Source organism: Cebidichthys violaceus, unplaced genomic scaffold (assembly GCF_023349555.1).
Source record: "Cebidichthys violaceus isolate CVI_PGR_0920_01 unplaced genomic scaffold, fCebVio1.0.p SCAF_9, whole genome shotgun sequence".
Lineage (NCBI taxonomy): Eukaryota > Metazoa > Chordata > Actinopteri > Perciformes > Stichaeidae > Cebidichthys > Cebidichthys violaceus.
In genome coordinates, this window is record NW_027176975.1 from 6,776,471 (window position 1) to 6,797,510 (window position 21,040).

General features: G+C 39.5%; 1 protein-coding gene across 3 annotated transcripts in view; it reads right to left on the bottom strand.

The window, feature by feature from the left end:
• Positions 1–21,040, bottom strand: part of pcsk5b (proprotein convertase subtilisin/kexin type 5b) — a 73,299-nt gene that overhangs the window by 16,470 nt on the left and 35,789 nt on the right. The window contains exons 12-21 of one of the 3 annotated variants that reach the window (XM_068704304.1): positions 16,314–16,502; positions 15,560–15,696; positions 14,884–15,003; positions 14,599–14,701; positions 10,923–11,116; positions 9,497–9,581; positions 7,437–7,540; positions 7,158–7,296; positions 5,313–5,428; positions 1,415–3,790 (exon numbers count right to left, since the gene is read on the bottom strand). In XM_068704304.1, coding sequence (XP_068560405.1) covers positions 3,684–3,790; positions 5,313–5,428; positions 7,158–7,296; positions 7,437–7,540; positions 9,497–9,581; positions 10,923–11,116; positions 14,599–14,701; positions 14,884–15,003; positions 15,560–15,696; positions 16,314–16,502 — 1,294 coding nt within the window. In that variant the 3' untranslated portion in view covers positions 1,415–3,683. Of the gene's footprint in view, positions 1–1,414; positions 3,800–5,312; positions 5,429–7,157; positions 7,297–7,436; positions 7,541–9,496; positions 9,582–10,922; positions 11,117–14,598; positions 14,702–14,883; positions 15,004–15,559; positions 15,697–16,313; positions 16,503–21,040 lie in introns of those variants that run through there. The other 2 variants (XM_068704303.1, XM_068704302.1) reach the window with 2 other exon arrangements.

A 21,040-nucleotide genomic window follows, 5' to 3' on the forward strand; every position in this document is an offset into this window, starting at 1 on the left:
ATGTATTATGGAGTGGGAAGCACCTAAAGACAGAAAGCCCATACTGAGAACCACTGAGCCACAGTGCTGCTTGCCCATGAGATACAGCGGGATAAACTAAGATTTCACATGGCCCCCCACGTGATTTAAGTGCCAGCAGGTGCCAAAAAATGTCGTGATAATGTTAATTATGGTTACAATCAGTACTGGAGAGAGCTAAAGCCATGACAAGAGATGCAAGAGAAACAATTGTTTGGAATTGGGTTTGGACTGAAATCAGCATTTCTTTTTACATTTTTAATTAATGAGCATAATGACTGTAGAAAAACATGCAAATCCACAACGTTTTTTTCCTTCACACAAACCCTATCATGCAGAGTTTGTGTATCAATAATGGTACTGGTCACAGTTGGCACTGGCACTCGACACCTGTGTATACCCTGCGAATAATGCAGTTAAATCACTTACTCTTCTTCAGGGTGCAAGAAAAGATTGCAACCTTCACAGCATCAATGAGCTCTAGAAAAGAATAATTCTAGCAGACTACATTTACTCAAATGTGAGGGCACGCCGCAGCCGTTTGCTGCATCTCATCCCATGTCTCCCCCTCTCCTGTCTAATATCTATCTAAAATATAAAAAGGATCCTGCTGTTACAAATTTGCCAATGTTATACATAATATAGCAGTTCTACAGCATGTATAACAATAGCACAAAATGTATGGGGGTGACAGGGAGTTTGGCTTTAGTTACTTATAACACACCTATTTGAGTATCTAGAATGACTGAATACTAGCATTGACGTATTTCTGTGAAGGCTGATGAATGTTCTATATTATTACTTATACTATCATCATCACTATATACTGTGTCTAATGGGTTCAAATGAAACTACTCATAATAAGCATAACTGGATCGGTTTCCTCCTAAAACAGAACTGATTCTGTGGTAGTATATGTTTACATTATTTGAATTATAGCCTTGGAGTTGTTCATATCTACTGCTACAATATAAATAGCTGCTGTATGGCAATAAAAGAAAAAGAGTAACTCAAAATTAAGTCTTACATTCAGGCGTTGCACCTTTAATAGAGGAGCAAAACCTTGCATCGCTGACCTGTTTTTAACTTCCACCTAATTGTCAGTGCACGTCTCCCTTTAAGTGCCCTGCCTCGGGCATGTGGAACTTTCTTTTAATCAATCTGATCGAGCGCTGAAAAACTGAAAGTGTCTGAAAGCAATGATCTGAATTTCAATGATGTTTTCCCTTTCAATACTTTACAAAATGAAATAAAGAAAAATAGAGTGAAAAGAAGAAACCTAATGTTCTGGAAAGGAAGTGAGAAACTGGTGGACGAAAATGCTAATGGGTGAAATATTTCTGATTAATACACTGTCAACATAATCAATGAAAACTGAAAAGAAAACAAAAACATGAACAGATTAAACATTTTAATAAGAACACTTAAGTAAAAAAGATTTTCAAAACTAGGACTTTGAGTAACATTAATAATGCATTGTCACAGATATGTCACAGGTAAACAATAAAAACAGCTTTTATATGAGGGTGTGTGTGTGTGTGTGTGTGTGTGTGTGTGTGTGTGTGTGTGTGTGTGTGTGTGTGTGTGTGTGAGCATCTACTACCACACAAACTAAAGTCAATTCAAGTCATCTTAAACAATGACCAAAAATAAGTTTTTGTTAACCAAAACAGGGGAGTCATCAATCTTTATTACAAATCATCAGGAACCATAACCAGTTGACAGTACAACAATTCATCTAACACTGTAAATGCTCATGGTGCAGGTGTGAAAACCCACACAATTAGAATAAGAATCTTAAACATTATATTTGCTGTTCTTTATCAGAAACCAGCACCACCAGAATAACCTTCTAGTTTCATCAGGTAAGGTTCACAGACAAACAGACAGAAGGAGAAGCCAGACATCTGATGTCTGTTGGCTTGAACACGAGTACAGTTGTGGCTCAATATGATTTAACATTTTAGACACATTCCTGGTTCTGCAGTGATGCTGTCAGTTCACTTTGAGTTCAGACAGATATAATGTAAATAAGAAAAATTGATTGACTTGTTTGTTTTCTGATTTTTCTTGGGTTGAATGAACATAAAGTTCTACTCCCAAATGTATTTCAATATCTACATTTTGAACCAAATCCCTTCTCTGAAATAACTGAACGTGAAACCTCCACAGCTCTTGTTGTCACCACATCAGTTTGCTGTCCGTCTGGCTGTCGGAGACCTTTACCATTTACATGATAACAACAGAATCTTGTCTGTGCCGATCATTGACCTTCTGTGTTGAAAGTGTAGAGCAATACTTCAGCCGATATGCATTGCCATCAATAATGGAATGGATAATGGAATGACAAAGAGTAGAAATTCTAAAACTTTATTTGAGAACAGTAACATGTAGGGATGCACCAATACAGATTAAAAAAAAACAACTATTGGACAAAATTCCCTTTTTTTCCAGGGTTACATATGGCATGTGGAAACCAACAAACACAAAGAAGAATTGAAGTTCCCTGTCACAAATATGAGTTATATTTTTATTATTTTATGTAGTGACAACAAATATTGAATTGTTCTGTCACAGTAATGGATGGAATCAATAGTCAGTTTTGGGCAAAAGTTTAGAATCCAGAATCTGCATCATGAGTGAAAAATGGGCATTGGTGCATCCCTAGTACCACAAATTCATTATACCTCACTCACTGCAGCGTTTCCTTCCCTGCAGAAAGCTCCGGAAGGAATGACTATCGACTTGTCTTCTCGTACCTCTGGAATGAATCAATGCTGTCTGGGCTTACATTAAGAATTAATGGCATTCTCCTACGCACACCAATAAAGACAAACACACACACTATTCAGAGGGCAGGTTTATGTTTTTCAATAAATGAAATTAGGTAATTTTGGTTAGTAACGTGCATCGGTCTTGAAATACGGTGACACTGTAGTATCTAACTTTAAGTGGTGGCTGATTTATGTGTCTGAGTTCATGTTTATTAGTCTGTGTGTGGTACATATGTTTCATTGTGTGTATGTGAGTGTGTATATAACAGTGTGTGAATTTGTCTTCCCTCCTCTACACAGCCAAAGTCAGCCCAGACAGACATTATTTTCACATTACTGAGTGAGCTTCTTTTTTTTTTCTTTGACGTATATTTACAGGCAGAAAAACCAGGGCCTTTCCTACTGTATATTCACTTTCCATCTGTTTATCGTTAACACTGGAAAGAGAGGAGGAAGAGGAGCCAAAATAAAAATGCACACAGACGTATTCAGAGATTCACAGGCTGAGTGGCTCCCGTTTTAAACTATGCTTCCTACACTGGCAAAAAAAAGAAGGTTCAATTATTTTGGCATCGATGCTTTGGTCACAAAATACCGACACTTTTATTCTTTTGTTTGTTTTCACTTTTGTTTTCATTTGCTTGTTTGTTCTTGAAATAAGTCCCAGTCATTTTACACCCTGACCACATGTGTGTGTCCCAGTACAGAAAAAAAGGTAGGTTTGTTGTAGTCCTGTCATCGCACCTCCGATGCAGTCCCTTTAAGAGGCACAGATTCTCTTATAAATTATGTGACTGTGAATGAGTGGGCAGGGGGGGTTGAGAAGGAGGGGTGCCCCCTGTGCCCCCACATCCCCCCCGCACTCCCTTTACGCCCATTGAGTACGTCCTGTCAACCCTTTTGCGAGCACGTTCTGCAGCACAGTTGCTGCAGCACTTTCCTCTGGCAAAGATTGTTCTTTTTAACGAGCACGCAGAAACTGCCTTCCGCCCAAGATTCTTCATTTGCTTTCCACAGACCAGGAAGAAGAGATATAAGGGGAGTTTGGAAGGAGGGGAGGGGGGGGGGACATGCACATACACATATAAATGCATGTGGAAACACACACAATCACACACAGGGCAGAACCATTAAAAAAGATTGAATGGCAGGTAGAGTAGTATGATTGGTCAGGAGAGGGTTCAGGTGACAGGAAGAGTTTTTTGATCCAATCACAGGTGATGTTCATCAAGGTGGAAAATTATTGTTGTCCAGTGGAGAGATTGGATCCACGCCGGGAGAGAGGGAAATAAAAAATAAAATAAAAACAGAGAGAGAGAGAGAGAGAGAGAGAGAGAGAGAGAGAGAGAGAGAGAGAGAGAGAGAGAGAGAGAGAGAGAGAGAGAGAGAGAAAAAAACGTCACACAATTAGCAATTTGAAGATTTTTGAAATTCACAACTTGGTGTAAAGTGGACCACCAGTCTGCAAAAACTGTAAGCCAATTATTTCATTTATCAACAGCATTTAAACGTACTAGCCACTTTTGAGCTTTGGTTTAGGAAGGTTTGAAACAGACTGAGTGTGCACTTTAAGTAAAGTACTCATCAACAGAAAGGTCTCACAGTAAACACATTATCCTCAGAGCTTTATCTCATCAAAGGCTGGAAGACGTTTTGGCCATGGGTTCATTTTAACTAGAAGATCATGGCTAGACCAGCAAATCACACTGCTGTCGAAGCCTCATAATCAGACCATCACCTCAGCCAGTTAGTGAGAAACGGGAATATTTACACTACAAGAATCGTAAACCAAAGGAAAAGAAAATACCATAAAGGAAAGACTAGACCATAAAGCACAGCAATGAAATAAAGAAAATGCAAGCAAAGAGCAAGTCAAAATGATTGTAGATGAGCAGATTATATGGAACACAAAGGATTAGGGTGTATGTAGATGGTTCAAGAAACCTTTCAGACAATGCAGTGTCACAAAGTACAGAAAAAACAACCAAGAACAGAGGGAGTTTACATTAAAAAAACAAAAGTGAGTGAGCGAGCTTGTAGTCCCAGAGAAATTTTATATTAGTAATATGTAAAACATGAATGAGAGCTTTAGATAAAGCACAAAAGGCAAAAGCAAGGACAGACTGCCCTCCTGCTTTCAGGCAGTTTGATTCAAGAAGTTAGTACCAAGCAAAACAATTATAAATAAGGTCATTGGTAAATTAATAGAGTTAACTTCTGCAATAATTTTTCATATCCTGTGAGATATACTCATTTAATTCATCTTGGAATGCAAAAGAGTCTCAGGGAGAGTTGAGATGTAAATGTACTTAAGTTAATGTACAGTTGCACTATAAAGTATTTTTTCTGCTGTGAATCTGTCCAATTCAATGCTCTTGCTGGTTTAAGCCTTTATAGAGATTTCACTCTGGACCATACTAGTATGCATTATGACTAAACACTGCCTGTGAGAGGCAACGCAAGAAGTATAAAATAAACACATTGAGGCCATCTTGTAGATAAGAAAGCTGTCAAACTCACCATCTTTGCAGATGGTGCTGACCACACAGGCTCCTGCCTCCAGATTGTAACCACTGACACAGCTGCTGCAGTTCCGTTCACCGGGCCCCGAGCACTCGTAGCAGCTATGGTCACACCTGTCGATGGGTGTATAAAGATTTAGATACCTGTCTATGCAGCACTATACATGCTCACATATCTTTCACTAGTTTTTGCCCGTATAGTGAATTATTTTCTTCAAAAGTTATGTCTTTCACATTTCCAATTTGCTGCTTTCCAATATACACTCAAACCACTGAACTACAACAAAACAGTGATGCAGAATCCAATACCAAAGCCGAAAATCAAAATCAAAACATTTTGTTGCGGTATTAGACGTCTTATTTTAGATGTGTGAGCTAGCATTACATACAGTCTTATCTGATTTTGCGGGAATATCAACTGCAAAGAGAGAAAACCATTTGTGTCTGTCAGTAGACATTAAAACATGTGTGATTTTTCCTGCGTATATTATGTCATGTTGTGCATCATAATCTGTAGAAATGTGTAAACACAACCAGAGACAAAAGAGCAGACCTACCAAAAAAATAATCCACAGGAGAAGGAAAGTTTTTATGTATGTATTTGCACTTATGGAATCAACTTTAACACAAAACTTAATACTATCTACTTAAAAAAATGTATGCTTTTCATTCATAAGCTGTAGTTCATTGCTTTGGCCCTTTCAGTGTGTGTTGGTGAGCAGTGTTGGAGGGTCTAAACAAGTGAACAGAAACTTGATAGAAAAATATCAGAAAAAATCCTTTAGGAGCAGAGGGTCAAATTTAGGCAACAACAAAACACAGTTATCACATTTATTGTGAACAGGGGGCAACATTTATTAGGAAATCATCTGACTAGGAGATGACAGAGAATTAGGAAATCAAGTAAGGAAAAAAGTCAAGATGGGAGAAAGACAAATCAAGGAGGCAAGTTAACCTCAAGGAACGATAAAAAAGATAAAGAAGATAAAGAAGATATCCGAGTTTGAATGTGGGTCTGATAGGAAGCAAAGAAGTCAGCAAACAGTCAGCAAATATATCATCAAATCATATAAGTTGCATCAGTGAAACTGTGTTCACACTACGAGCATCAAAAGCAACAAAACGGCCAAGCACGGCCAGCTACATTGTTGGCGGGTAGCTGTTGAAGTGTTACCGTAACCGCTTGTTGAGGTAGTTACGCTGCTAAATAGCACTGGGAACTGGCTAACAGCATTTTTGGGGGGGACAGAATAGAACAGGTAGAAACAAAAACATATGCTTGGTTGATTCACTTTTTTAAATAATGTCTGAAGAAATGAATGTGAACATTTTCTGTCCAAGTGCTTGTGGATGAATTCTGTTCTGTTGTGGTTCAAGAAAGAAAAATATAATAAATTCTGAGGTAAAACATGTATATGGCTGATATCTGATTTCTGACTGCGTGCCTTCACATCGGCTAAAAATTGAGTGGAGCTGCTGGACATAGTTGGCAATGGCTAATTAATGGTGCAGAAAATAACCAAAAATAGAATATTTCTTCACTTTAAATTAGTCAGCAGCAGATTATATGGATCTTACTGTAACATTATTTCCACACAGGATTCAGATTTAAACATAGAATGTAAACTAAATACGTCAGTTATTTATTAAACATGTTAATACATGTGTTAAAATATGTTCCTGTGCATGGCACTGCAGAGAGAACAAGTAGTAGACTTGGAACTTTGCACTTCGCTGGCTAAAGCTCTTAATTTTCTTTCTTTTTTTTTTTTTTAAATCTTTGTAGACTGGAGATCCACAAGTTCACTGTGGTGAAGAGGTGTTGGCAGGTGTGCTGACTCACTTCTTACAGGACCTCTTCACCTGCCCGTTGTCTGAGGTCTGCTCTGACAGGTAGTAGCCAGTGCTGCATGTCAACACACACCGCCAGTCCTCAAGTAAGTAGCCATCTGCACACTTTGTGCAAGCCTCTATACCTGTGCCTGAAAAACACAGACACACATTTCAGGTGTATTGTTAGGACATTATAGATCAAATGTTTGTATTAGGATTGCTTCAACAACTGAAGAACATGCTGACACACATAATACAGGTCATTCTAATCAAGCGTATGACTTCCTACCTGCGCAGGTGGCACAGGCCCGATGACAGGGCTCACAATTCCGTCTGTGGCCATTGTAATAAGTCCCTGGGTCACAGGTCATCTGACACTTGTTTCCTTGAAGACTAGAAAGAGAAACAGAAAAAAAACACTCATACCTTTATAGTGAATACCAGGAATCAGTTTGCTGAAAATTAGTTAAAGTTAGCCTGTTAAAAGCCATCTGTTATAGAGCAATTTTCTTTAAAAGTTTCTTACTGAGCAAATATTTAGGAAGAATGAGAAGAAAAAAAAACCTCCAGCACCAGTGATATCATGTGGGTGTACACATTAGCTGCTGGCCCAGTTCACTATTTCACAGATGAACAGGAATGTTTAATTTTCTAGATTCAACTGTAATCAAACGGAATTTGATGTTTGGAATAAATATCATACAAGAGATTTTGCCAGATGCCAGATACAGGGGTAGAAGTCTGTTAGGAAGTAGGTTTGCAGGTTATAAAGTCAGTCCTGTGAAGTCACAGTGAGGACAGGTTGGTGAGCTTGCTGCAGTAAACTGAAAAACAGCTGGTCTGTGTTAACGTTTCCCAGAAATGATCTGGTCTGGTCCTCTCTTTCTCCTCGTCTCCTAACCGACCATGAATGGTGTACTGAATGGGAGACTGTTGGAGTGTGTGTGTGTGTGTGTGTGTGTGTGTGTGTGTGTGTGTGTGTGTGTGTGTGTGTGTGTGTGTGTGTGTGTGTGTGTGTGTGTGTGTGTGTGTGTGTGTGTGTGAGCATGTGTCTTACTGTGGTCTCGCTGGCATTCAGAGGAAATTATGGCTTACTAGTGTCCCCACCTCCACCTCTGGCTACACTAAACACTTAAAGCTGGGTTCAAGACCGCAATATGTTTTAAGTGCTTCACAAGTGTTTCCTTCATGACCTATCAGGAATTCCAGCACTTTGAAACGCCCAATCCTTTGTCAGGTCAAGTGTAGTTGGGGTTGTTTGAAGCTGTGGAAGTGGCCAGAAAATGAACTGCAACATGTCTGCATGGATAACTAAATTGCTTAGATCAGAGTGAGGACCACAACCCAAAATGGACAACAGCTCCACTTCTTGTGGGTCTCCGCATTACATGAGTGTATGTGGGCTTTAATAAGCCTGGGTCACAGGATGAAACTCTGTTTACTCAGTTTGGGTGCCAAGAGGAAAACATTTGGGAAGCCCTGGTTTCATTGGTTCATGCTGCAAACTCAAACCACAGCGAAACACAATGTGCTGGTCTAAATCAGCTACACTGTACTGTATTCCTGCAGCGTCGAAGTGGATGAACACAAAAGGTTTTTATCCTGAAACCACAACACTGACATTGAAGCCAAATTAATGCAAAAAGCTGAGCTATTTGTACTAGTACAACAGAGGCCTGACTGTAATGGTAGATCTTCATATGAACAAGCTGTGATTAATACCAGCAGGTCTCATAGCAGCCGGATCACAATTATATTGATTGTTAAAGGCTTTTCCAAGCACAGAGCCCCATAGTCACATAGACACCATGTTGCTATGTAATTTACTAAAAATGTGTTTAGGTGAGCAGCAACTGAAACCCCACTGTTCATACTTATGGGGAACATTGAGGGCAGCTGTGGCTCAGGGGGTTCGATCCCCGGCTCCTCATGTCCACATGCCGTCCTGGGGCAAGACACCGAATCCCAAGTTGCTCCCCATTGTTAGGCCAGCACCTTGCACGTTAACTCGCTGCCATCATGAGAAACTAATTGTGAGTGTTTTGGATAAAAGCATTTTGTAATTTCTTGAAGGTGGGCTGAAAAAGCCTGCCGTCATAGGGAGTGGTGAAATGTGAAACAAATCCTTCAATCTGTTTCTGCGGCAGTTAAGAGGAAAAGCAATCATTTCCTTGTGTTTGCAGCATCTCCAACTATACCATTACGATCGAAACACTGCAAGTTATAAGGTGTATAATCACGTTATGCAGCAACAGACAAAGCAAGACAGAAATCACTTCCTGTTAAATGATCAATGCTTTAAACTCTAATCAATAACTCAGGCATTGCTCTGCATGACTCCCAGTTTACCTCATCCCAGGTTTACATTCTGTGCAGATGTTGGAGGTGGTGCACTTCTTACAGTTCTCTGGACATCTCCGGCAAATGTTGGAATCTGAAAGACACCAGGTGAGCCAGTCACACCGTGGCTAATAGGAACCAGAATACAATAATGAAGAGGAAGATAGTGGGTGAAGTGAATGATGAAGACCAGTGAGAACAGGAGAGAGAATAAGTAGAAGAAGGTGAAGATGAACAAAACAAGGAGGACAGACAGCAGGGGGAAGAGCAGAAATGTCAAAAGGCTAAAGCTGGTGGGATGAAAAAGAAGATTGTAGTGTTGGTGAGGGAGTATAGGAATGTAGATGAATATTTCAAAAGGCAGACTAAAGGCAATGACACACTTTATCACAATGCACATGAACAATTCTGCTTTCAACAGTGACGAGGATTGCGAAAAACATTCATGAATAACATGTTTTATTATTCGTGGGAAACCACAGAGTAGAGTATGACTATTAATGAAAACTGACATTTCCAAAAAACCTTGCTCATGTACACAGCCATTATGGTTTTGTTTGGGAAGTCATATGGTCAGAGCTGAGGGGAGGAGACTGAGAGTAAGTGAGGATTGTTGGTGAGATTTTCAGGAATCTGAAGATCATTGAAGGGTGGAGGAGGTATATGGACAGGTCACACACCGATTTCCATTAAAAGAACTTTTACACTTTTACATTGCCTTTCAAGAGAACTGTAGGTCAATATAAGGGATTGACCTAACATTAGTTAGTTTATCAATTAGTCAATCAATCAACTATGTAGATGATCAATTATTTGTTATTTAAGAAATGCAAAAAATGTGGTAGTTCTAGCTTCTCAATTGTGAATATGTTCTGCTTTTTGCTGAATATATTTGGATTGCAGACAGTGTCAGTTACACAAAACTGCAAATTTGAAGACACCACTTTTGGCTCTGACAAATTGTAATTGCCATTTTAATATTTTTTTAACATTGAATACACTGAAATTTAATCCAGAAACAAGAGATTTAATAATGAGGGAAATAATCATTAGTTGCTAATTAGTTGATTGTAAGAAACTGACAATAGTTAAATATCGCACTTGATTCAATTGATAAAAACACATAACGTACATCTTATGGCTTGCACCACTTTGTCCATAATTAGGCTGGCACCTAAATAAAAAAAAACATCTGATTTTGCGTTGATGGGATTTTGTCATTTTGCTGTTACATCCCCAGAACTGATAAACGTTTAAATGTTGTTTATTGAACTATAAGAAACAATATTGAAGTCTGATGCAAATCCCCAAGGTGGGACCAAGGAACAATGAAAGAGTTCTGAAACACGTTCTCGACTGCAGGGTGTGCTATCATGTGTGCATTAGTTTAGAGTTAGTACATTGCAGAGTCAGTCTGGCCACCGGTGAAACGTACCATGGTCGAGGTAGAAGCCGTCGCCACAGTTGGCGCCACACGTGTTGGAGCCCTCATTGAGGTGGAAACCAGTCCTGCATGTGGTGCACTGGTCGCTACGGCTACCAACGCAGGTCTCACACAACGAGGAGCACTTCTTGCAGCGCTTCCTATCATCACGGAAAAAGCCACTGGGGCACTCCGACACACACATCCTGGAGAGAGGTGATTTAAGGGAGAGAAAGGTGGAAGGCAGAGTGAAAGAGAGCGTCACAAAAGGCAAAAGCGGAACAAAAAAAAGGGACAATTTGTATTTCTTGTAGACATATTGAGGTTCTATGCAGCTTATGCTGACTTTACAATGAGATAGAGTCCAAAGTGACGTCATTGTTCCACGATTAACAACCTTTATCACACAGCATCAGTATAATGTTAACAGGCTCGAAATGTAAAACATATGTCTGACAGAAAACATGCCTCTTATGTCGGGATATTATGGGAAATAATTATCATGTGCAATTATAAATATAAGCTTGAGAAAAATATAGTTTTAAAGGAGTAAAGCAGAATATTTCTTTCGTAAACTTCTTTTTCATGTACAAATACAGTTTGCACAAACTGAAGTAGAGGGACCAAGTGTGTGCGTGCGGGTGCTATATGGTGAACAGGTGTAACATCTGTTGAATAACTTCACAGCCCTCTGTCACCCCCTCATTTCACCCTGAGGCTCCCTTCCTAAGGTGAAAAAGATCTCCAAAATCCTCAAGAGCACAAACACACACACACACACACACACACACACACACACACACACACACACACACACACAGACACACACACACACACACGTACGCACTCCTTAAGCCTTCATCACACACACTACAGAGCTTTCTGCCAAGAAACACACATTGCATGTGTGAAACACATAATCCACAAGTGCACGTAGACACTGCCATGTGTTTGTCCTCCAGCTTCAATGAAATGGTTTTTTAACCGATAAAAGATTGTAAAAACACTATAATGAACCGTCTACACCAAGGATACCACTAAATGTGAGAAACACTTTAAACTGCAATTTTCCTGACCACACTGTCAGATCTCAGTGAGTTCTTAAAATTGTATAGAAAGGAAAATGTGGTAAAAGAAATTTAAAAGAAATTGTTAAGGTTATTTTTGGCCATCATTCCCATCAGTTATGATTATGTTTCAGTCACCAAAGGCATCACGAAGACCTGAGGACGTAGCAACATTTGCTTAAACAGGGCAAGAAACACAAGTTGTCAGACAACCACAGGGGTTGTAAATCACTATTGGTGGAGGGGAAACCAAACATGGGCACACCCAAAATGTTGGTTACCTTTCATGCCGATAAAGGGAATTTTAGCTAATTGACAATGGCATGAAACTGATTCATACGCAATTACAGTGCTTTTGATCAGAACAGATCAGGACTGTGGCTACCACTGAGGACAAAGAGGGTCATGTCCTCAGTATGTGTTTCTTGCATCGTGCAATTTACATTTCATACTTTAAAATTTAACCCCTTCTAAAAACTCACAATGTATAACTTTAGACTTACGAAAATTCTGCCAACGAGCCTCTGCACAATACAATGCACACATAGAGGTGCAAAACCCCTACAAAGTTTCAAAGACACACACACCTTTTGGTTGGTCTAGACCATCAAACACATATATAGGGATGTAATTATCTGAACATTAAACAACACCACCATTCCTCCTCCTTCCTCCCACCACTCCTCCAATCTTCATTCATCAATTGCTCCCTGTGGTGGCACAAAAAGGGCAGCACACCTCTAAAGTGGGCTAATGATAAGGCAGCGCCTAAGCTTGCACATTCTCATGCACCTGCATCGGGTTGCCTTTTATTAGTGCAGAGACCCACCGACACAAAGGCAATTAGAACAGACTTTGATCCTAATGGGATCCTAAGGGCGGGCACACACACACACACACACACACACACACACACACACACACACACACACACACACACACACACACACACACACACACACACTTTTAAAGGGGGGAAGGGAGAGACTGAACGTGATATGAACGACAGGAAACAGCATCTCTGCTATCACACTGATACGGTTAAAGCTTATTCACACTAAGCTCAACAAATACCAAGGCAGCATTGAGCTGTGACCTTAAAAGGTGGCAAAATGGAAACTCCAAATGATCCAGAGTAAGTAAGCACTGATGAGCACATCAAAGAGATAACATCAAAATGTGAAAATCCAAATATCACAGAAATGAAGACCAAGACATGACGAAGGGTAAGAATATTATAACAAGCTAGAGATTATGTCATGTAGTTGTGACACTGAAAGAACAACATAACAGAATGCATTTGAAGTAGTGGCTCCAACTGTGAAAACCTTTAAAAAGCAGCTCAGGACCCACCTGTTTACACGTCGTTTCTCAACAGTATGTTATGTTTTTGTCTTCTGTTGTGACGTCTGATCTAGAAAGGTGCTACAGTATTTATTGTAAATAATTTTGAGCCTTTGCCACCTTCATGTAAGAAACATGCAAACATCACAGCACACCTAGCATTCTTTAACCACAGTTAGCCAATTATGTCAATCAATGCTAGTGTTCATTCATGCTTCTTAAAACAAAATATGAGGTAGAGGTCATAAAAAGTATGTTGAATATGTATTAAGAAAATGAATACATTAACTGCTTGTTGCCTCTCTCCACCCTGGACTGTGTTTCCTACTCTTCAAAGATCTAACTATAACTAAATAAATACCCACACCCAAGACTTAACTTTATTGACATGTCAAGCCATCACCAGTCGTTTGGTTGTTCCATTTACAGAGCAAAAACATGCAGAGTAAATTTCTGCCGGAATACTGATCAAATTCAGTCATGCAAACTGGGCTGTTATACAAATGGGTTTTTTTAAGCTTGAGAACACGATCGGAATATAGCCTTGAACTGATTAAATCAAATAAAGGTTCTCAGTGAATAGGTATACACCGACATTCACGTCACCTTTCTGATTGAGACCTTCAGCTAATATTGATCCCTCTCTTTATTTGGCAGTCTCTTAACTCCCAGAGGAGTTCACACTTAAAAACAATCAGATGTTGTTGAAATCACATATGAGACAGACACATCTTCTGTCTGTAGCTTTGTAGCTCAAGTGCACTTCTGAAATTAAGAGGGTAAAAACCTGAGTCCACACAGCAATTACGTTTAAATCTTCATGAATACTTTGAGAATCTATAGTCAGTGAGACTGAGTGGAATTATATTCCCAATATTTAAAAATGAAATCAAAGTTTTGCTGTCCATACTGTCTGTCTGAATACACTCTGTCTAAAGTGCTCTGCTTTAGCGCATTTCAACAAAATTGCGTTGCTAGGCAACAGCTTGGGTCTATAGTTAACGTTAGGAGTTGGCGTGAATGTAACCCAGTTAGCGTAGCTAAACGTTTTATTAAATAGTATGGCAAACAAGTAACATTCCCAAATTCAATGCACTTGGCACTCTGCTGCTCCGTCTCCTCAGACATAATGCACCGAGTACGCTCTGCCGCCCCAAGAGTGTGGTGCTCTGAATAACACTCCGGAGTGACTTGCATGTATATTGCATTTATGCCTGCTTTATAATAAACAGATACAACAACAAAAAATGACAATAGGGAGCTTTAAGCAGTCTGACCTGGTGTTGTTCTTGAACTTGAGGAAGTAGTGGAGGCAGTTGATGCAGTGATTGGGTCCAGGACCTTCACAGCCGTTCTCATTGCATTCAGAGTCACAGGGGCCTGGAGACACACAGAAGCAACATAGTAAAGAGAGGATGACCGTATGAATGGGTTTTATTACTTTGTCACTATTAACGGAGTTTATGTACAATTTACTAACATTGTGACAGGACATTATGTTACTTTGCAATGCTGCTACTATGACAAACCTGTCTGTTTGCGGCTCTGGACTTGTCACTTACCGTTGAACTCCTCTTCGGTGGGCGTCAGCATGTCTGTGGAGCGGGGCTTATCGCTGCGCAGAGATGAGTACGGGTGCACAGAGGTGCCATACAGCACCAGTGACCACTCTTTAAGCTTGCCTGAGGAAACAGAAGCATTGTAAAAGTATTACACACTTCAGTCTGTCCTGATGGCGACCATCTGAATATCCTTTGACAGCTATATGATTGTCATTATGTTGCACAAAAAAAAGATAAATCTATGTGTAATGTCAGGCAGTTGTGCATGATTTTCTTCTTCTTTGCTGTTCAGTTGTAAGATGATAACTCAGTTCAACCATCTATCACCACCCCTCTACATTGTTCTATATTTCAAGGTATTTTCAGCTACAATAAGTAGATTATATTACATTATTTTCTCTTAATAACACACGAGAAACCTAGTCACACGTTACATGGGATTATAGTGACTGCCGGAACAGCTTTTTAGCGACTGCTAGTCTCCCTTTGAGACTTTATTATGTTGTTAAATTAGTGGGTCATTTGAGCAGTTAAGTTCACTGCCTGCAGAGCACCATGTGCGCTCCTGCTGTACTTCTTATTGTTCCTTCTATTTTTACTGTCTCTGTAATTAAACAAATGGGTAAGTAGACTGATGATTCTTTTTTAATTAAACAAATTAGCAACACTGTCATACCGGGTACTTTCTGGCTGCGGAGTTGAGAAGGTGAATCATAGATCTCTAGGACCCAGTCGCCTGCTGCCTTCTCTCCCCAGCAGTGGGTGGTCATAAACTCCCAGTTCTTAAAACCCTCCATGGAGTGATCAAACAACCTGCACATCAACAACACATCCAGGCGCACACACACACCCATACAAACACACAAAATCATAGATGAGGAAACAACTCAAGTACTGCAAATACCAGTACAAACAATCTGCACTCAACCAAGTACAATCCCAGTCTCAAATGAACCGTGGACAAACATTCTACATGACTGTGGTTTATTTGAGGTGAACATGGACTAGGTACAGACACCGCTTATGGCGTTTCAGCCCAGATTAAAAATTCTTCTTGTTCATTCTTCCTGTCAGCAAGCATAGACAAGTGACATTTTTGGAGAATCATGCAAATTTATTTAAATGGGCAGAAACACCTCATTTAGCTCATGTAAGTATTTAACCCCATGGGTCACAACATTTGTAGTGTAGAAGCACCTTGCCTTTTTTTTTTTTTTTTTTTAAATCAGAACAAAAAAGCTGAATTTTTAATCCCATATCTGTTTTTTGACATAATTTGCAAAAAACTGTCAAAAAAACATATCCCAATGTGGGTTATTATATTTGAAGACCACATTCTGACAGAAAATAATCAATTTCATTTCACATGATGTTTTTGCAGTTTATGTAGTATTACATTGCAGATAGCATATCACAACTTGCTTTTTTACCTGTTGGCAAGCAGCTGAGACTTGGTCCCTGAGGGTGAGGTCAGATTGATTGACAGGTCCCCACGACGAGGGTGTGTGATTGTAATACGTACGACCACGTGCTCCAGGTAGATCACATGGTGGTTGGGGTTGTCAGTGCATCCTGTTGCCTTGTACACCGACCGGACCACATGCTCTGGACGGATAGTTCTGCAAGACAAGATGGGAACCAATCAAAAAGGTAGGCATGAGAAGAAAACTAAAACCGAAATATCCAGTTTGTTATTTCTTAGAACACGAACAGTTAAAAATGCATTTCATTTTATATTTAACCAGATGAAATACATTGAGATATAATCTCTTTTCTGATGCCAATCCGGCCAAGAAGGCAGCAAAGTTAAACGTCGAGTAAATGTTAATTTCATTCATAAAATAAAACAAAAAAATTTATTAGACAGTAAAAACTCTTGCATCAACAGAACAGGATATCAAGACACAGGTAGTGTATGATACATGAAGACAAAATGGTAACAAGACATGACAAAATTGTTATATTAGGATGAAAGGGCATCAATTTCCTAGTTATTTAATAAATTTGGCCAATATATTAGTAAATTAACTGATTGAAATGTTTGTGTCTAATAAAGCGTTTTTCAATGATGTTCTTAATTTTGTTTGCAGAACAAATTCAGGTAACAAAATATTGATGAATCCCGGATTTGTGTGTAAAACGTTCGTACACAGTCACGACTTGTGCTTACGCACGGTTTGTGAATGAGGCCCATTGTCTTTAATCAATGTCATCAATCAGGCCACTGAAGGAAACAAGAAAGTCCACTTTTAACCAGCTCTACTGACAGAAAGTGGGAAAACCATAAAACTAATTTTTTGGACATTGATTTGCTGGGTGTACTAGTACATTTCGTTGCAACAGTGATTTTCGAACAATCATCAAACCTCAACAACAAAAAAGCAAACAGAAACAGGATATCAGACATTAGAGCTGAGCAGATGGCCAATCAGATTACAAGTGTGTTACATAGATAAGCTTGAAATCACTTAAGATAAAACGTGGACTCTGATTACAGTAGCTTCAGAAAATGCACTTGTCTTTCAAAATTAGATATCTTTCCTCTTTACAAAGCTGTGATACAAATATTAAAGTGAACTTGTTTAGAGCTACTAATTAGAGATGCGCTGATACTGATAGTAGTTTGATACAGACACAAATAGCTGGATCAGGTATTGTGACAATGGGGCCCATTTAGTATCAGATACCCTTATTTATTAACCACACATTTTGTTAGAGTTAAATTAATCTGGACATGATCTTCAAAACACAGGATTTAGCTGCTGAATGTAACTCTGTGTGCTCTCAGCCATGATGTACTTCTAGTCCGTTTGCTCTTTCGGGGAGTGAGGTTGGGGACTGTGGCTGTCTCCCTACACTGACACATTCTGTTCAATCGACTATATGTTAGTGAATGACATAACACTCAATATCAAGTTTCATTTCACTAAGGCACTCCTCAAAGCAATCACATGTACTTTGATTTAACCTCCTCAAAAAAACAACAGTTTTCCATTTCATAAACCTCAACCTGCCAAAGAAACAAAGAACCATGAGCATGATTAAAAGACAAAGAGTGTTTTTTTGTTCTGCCTGCTAAGCACAGCTCCGCAACAGAATAATCACCGAACACAAACCTATAATGACTCTTTGAATAACATCTGTGGTATGATCAAATAAAACAGCAGTAGAATGAGAAAAACGTGAAAACATGGACAGGTCCAGTACAGGGGACAATGGACACCATCTTGCCAGAGCAAGTAAAAAAAAGGGTCATACGCTGCTGCTGCACAACAAGGAACACATGAAGCAGTTGAGCCAGCTCAACATGTTAACTCACTGGCTGCCCCACTTGGTTACATGCACGATTAATTTGCTGAAAACTAAAATAGAGCTGGTGAATGACACTTGCTCGCAAAATAACATGTGTGGTTTGATCCTGTATTGGAAACGGTTTTATTTCACCCCCGGTTGTCATGGATACAATGACAGTGATGACATTTTTAGGGCCTAAGTGATACAGCACAGATGTTTATCATTAAGAGGAAAATTACCCCAAGACAATTATCGGCTGGTAAAGATTGCCTTAAGATGTGCAATGAAGATGAAGCTTACTCTTGGAACAACATATTACTCAAACTTGGTTCAAGAATTAACTGAGACAAAGAGCACACAATGTATTTGATTATTAAAAGTTTTTTCTTTTGCCATTCAGACCACATAGTGCCTGTCGAGACCCACAAATATTTCAATTACAGTCAAATACCTGCATTCTGCTAATGGGTATTTTAAAAACTAAGTGTGAATGTAACCGTCTGAAATTATAAGTAGGTGATAGTGTTGTCTATGGATTGTTAATTACAGCTAAATATACCAATTTGTTTGTGAAAGGCCATAACTGGCCAGCAAGATGAATTTAACGATTTCAATTGAGAAATGTATTGTAAATGTATATATTTTAAACTACTAACATGGCTGAAACAAATTCCCCTTCCTCATATCAATTAAATCAGCAAATTAGTATGAAAGGAGTCTAAGTGGTTCCTTATTATTTAAAGCAGCACATTATGAATCGTTTTTCCACAATACAGGCAGGTAAACAATCCATAACAATGTCTACATTTGTTTTTCTACTCTGACCATTTGTATCATTCTTGGGGGACTAATAGTCAATACAAACAATTAACATTAAAACCACTGAAAACTGAGAAATACACAAGGAAATGGCATGAGCTCAAGCAGACATGATGAAATGAATAACAGAGAGAAAACACTGATTGTCTCTTTCGTAAGTAGTTAATGACTGTTTGGAGAGCGGAAAGCGGTAATGGCTGGGGAGTCTAGGGCTGATATCACAGCTCTGGCTTCTCCATGACACGACACAGATAACTGAACCATACGCATGGGACCGAGCAGATGCACAGCTGATTAACACCATCCTGATTGCACGCGGATCAGGCAGTTTTCCTGGTGCGTGCTCCAAGTGGAGTGAGGCGAGCGATTGCAGACAGACATTACCAAACGCAGTCAGAGAGGCCAGCCAGAGGGTTTGTGGGAACATACAGCAGTGAGGTGATGGCTGCACTCATGCAGCAAATCAGAAGCACAGAACACACACATCTGTAGATGTACACCAACAAAGAAAAAGAGACGCATATAGACCTGCCTCCAAAACACAATAACACAATCTATGAAAAAAAACATAGGTACACACGTTCATGACACAAGTGAGCACAGAGACATTTATAAAGATATTTTTACACATTAAAGTGGTTAGTTAAGCGAAAAGAATGTTTCAGACTTTTTAGGGCAGTTTTGTAATGTGTTACACAATAAAATGTCATGACTGTGTTCCAAAACCAAACCAAATAAAGCCTTATGTGTCCTAGTGATTGCCTACTTTTACTTTGCGAGTCTGTCATTTGGCTGGATGGAAGAAGGGTAATTTTGTTTCTGAAAAAGGCTCAAGCTCCCAGTAACTGGACAAAAGTTTGACAGACCATTTCACACATCTCTAAGGCTACTCATAAATACTACACATGGAAAAAGGAGGCTAAAATGACAGGGTTGTTTTATTTCTTTTACACAACAACAGTGGTAATCTCTCCATGAGCCAACACACAATCCATGAGTACAGAGGGCTTAGCACAACTGCCTCTGACACAAGCTGGACTGCATAAGCCTCATATGGACTGACTTGTGCACTGAAGCAGAACAGACAGAATGACACTGGTAATGCTGCAGTCGCTGGCCACCGAGCCTTCGACTGAAAGCAAACCAGGGCCTGAGTTCAGCCAGCCAGCCTAACACAGAACAGTGCTCAGGCTTCCAGCTGCATCAAGAATAACAAGCTGTGAAGCCCTGGCTCTCTCCATGCGTGTGTGTGTGTGTGTGTGTGTGTGTGTGTGTGTGTGTGTGTGTGTGTGTGTGTGTGTGTGTGTGTGTGTGTGTGTGTGTGTGTGTGTGTGAGTAAAGGTCTTATGTGAAAACCACCCTGCCAGAACTAATGCTTGGCCCCTATCAAGGTACAGCTTGCACAACCGCACTCTCAAACACATGCTGGTGCATAAAACTCCAGGGAAAGAAAAAAATGCGAGAAATACTGAGAAAGAAGTTGTGTCACATATGTTGGTCTGAGAGTTGACTAAGTTATCTGGCATTTCACTTCAAACTCAGAGAGTCTACTACAGTTAATATACCCGTTTAACTATAGAATAGCCATCCATTATTGAGGCACAGCAGTAGAGTCCAAGAATTAATTTATGTAGACACTCCAGTCCACATGCTGTTGGTTTGGACATTTTAGGTCCAATTAAGGGAAATCCTCATGCTCCAGCAAACAATGACATTTTAGACAATAGAGTGCATCCAACTTTGTGAAAACAGTTTGTCAAGTTTAAGTGAGGAGCATGAGGAAATGGTTTTCCAAGTTTGGTGTGGAAGAACTTGACTTGCCTGCACAGAGAGGTTTCACAATGACATATTGGTATAATATCTAATATACTTTTGGACAGTTAGTATAAATTGAAATGCTAAAGGAGACTCATGGTTCAATATAATTTCAGGTTAATGAAATTCGTCAGTGTGCTCAACAAGTTGTCTGACCACTTGGAAGGGCAGCTCATCAGCACTGGACATAAAACGTGAGTGAGAGAGAGAGAGAGAGAGAGAGAGAGAG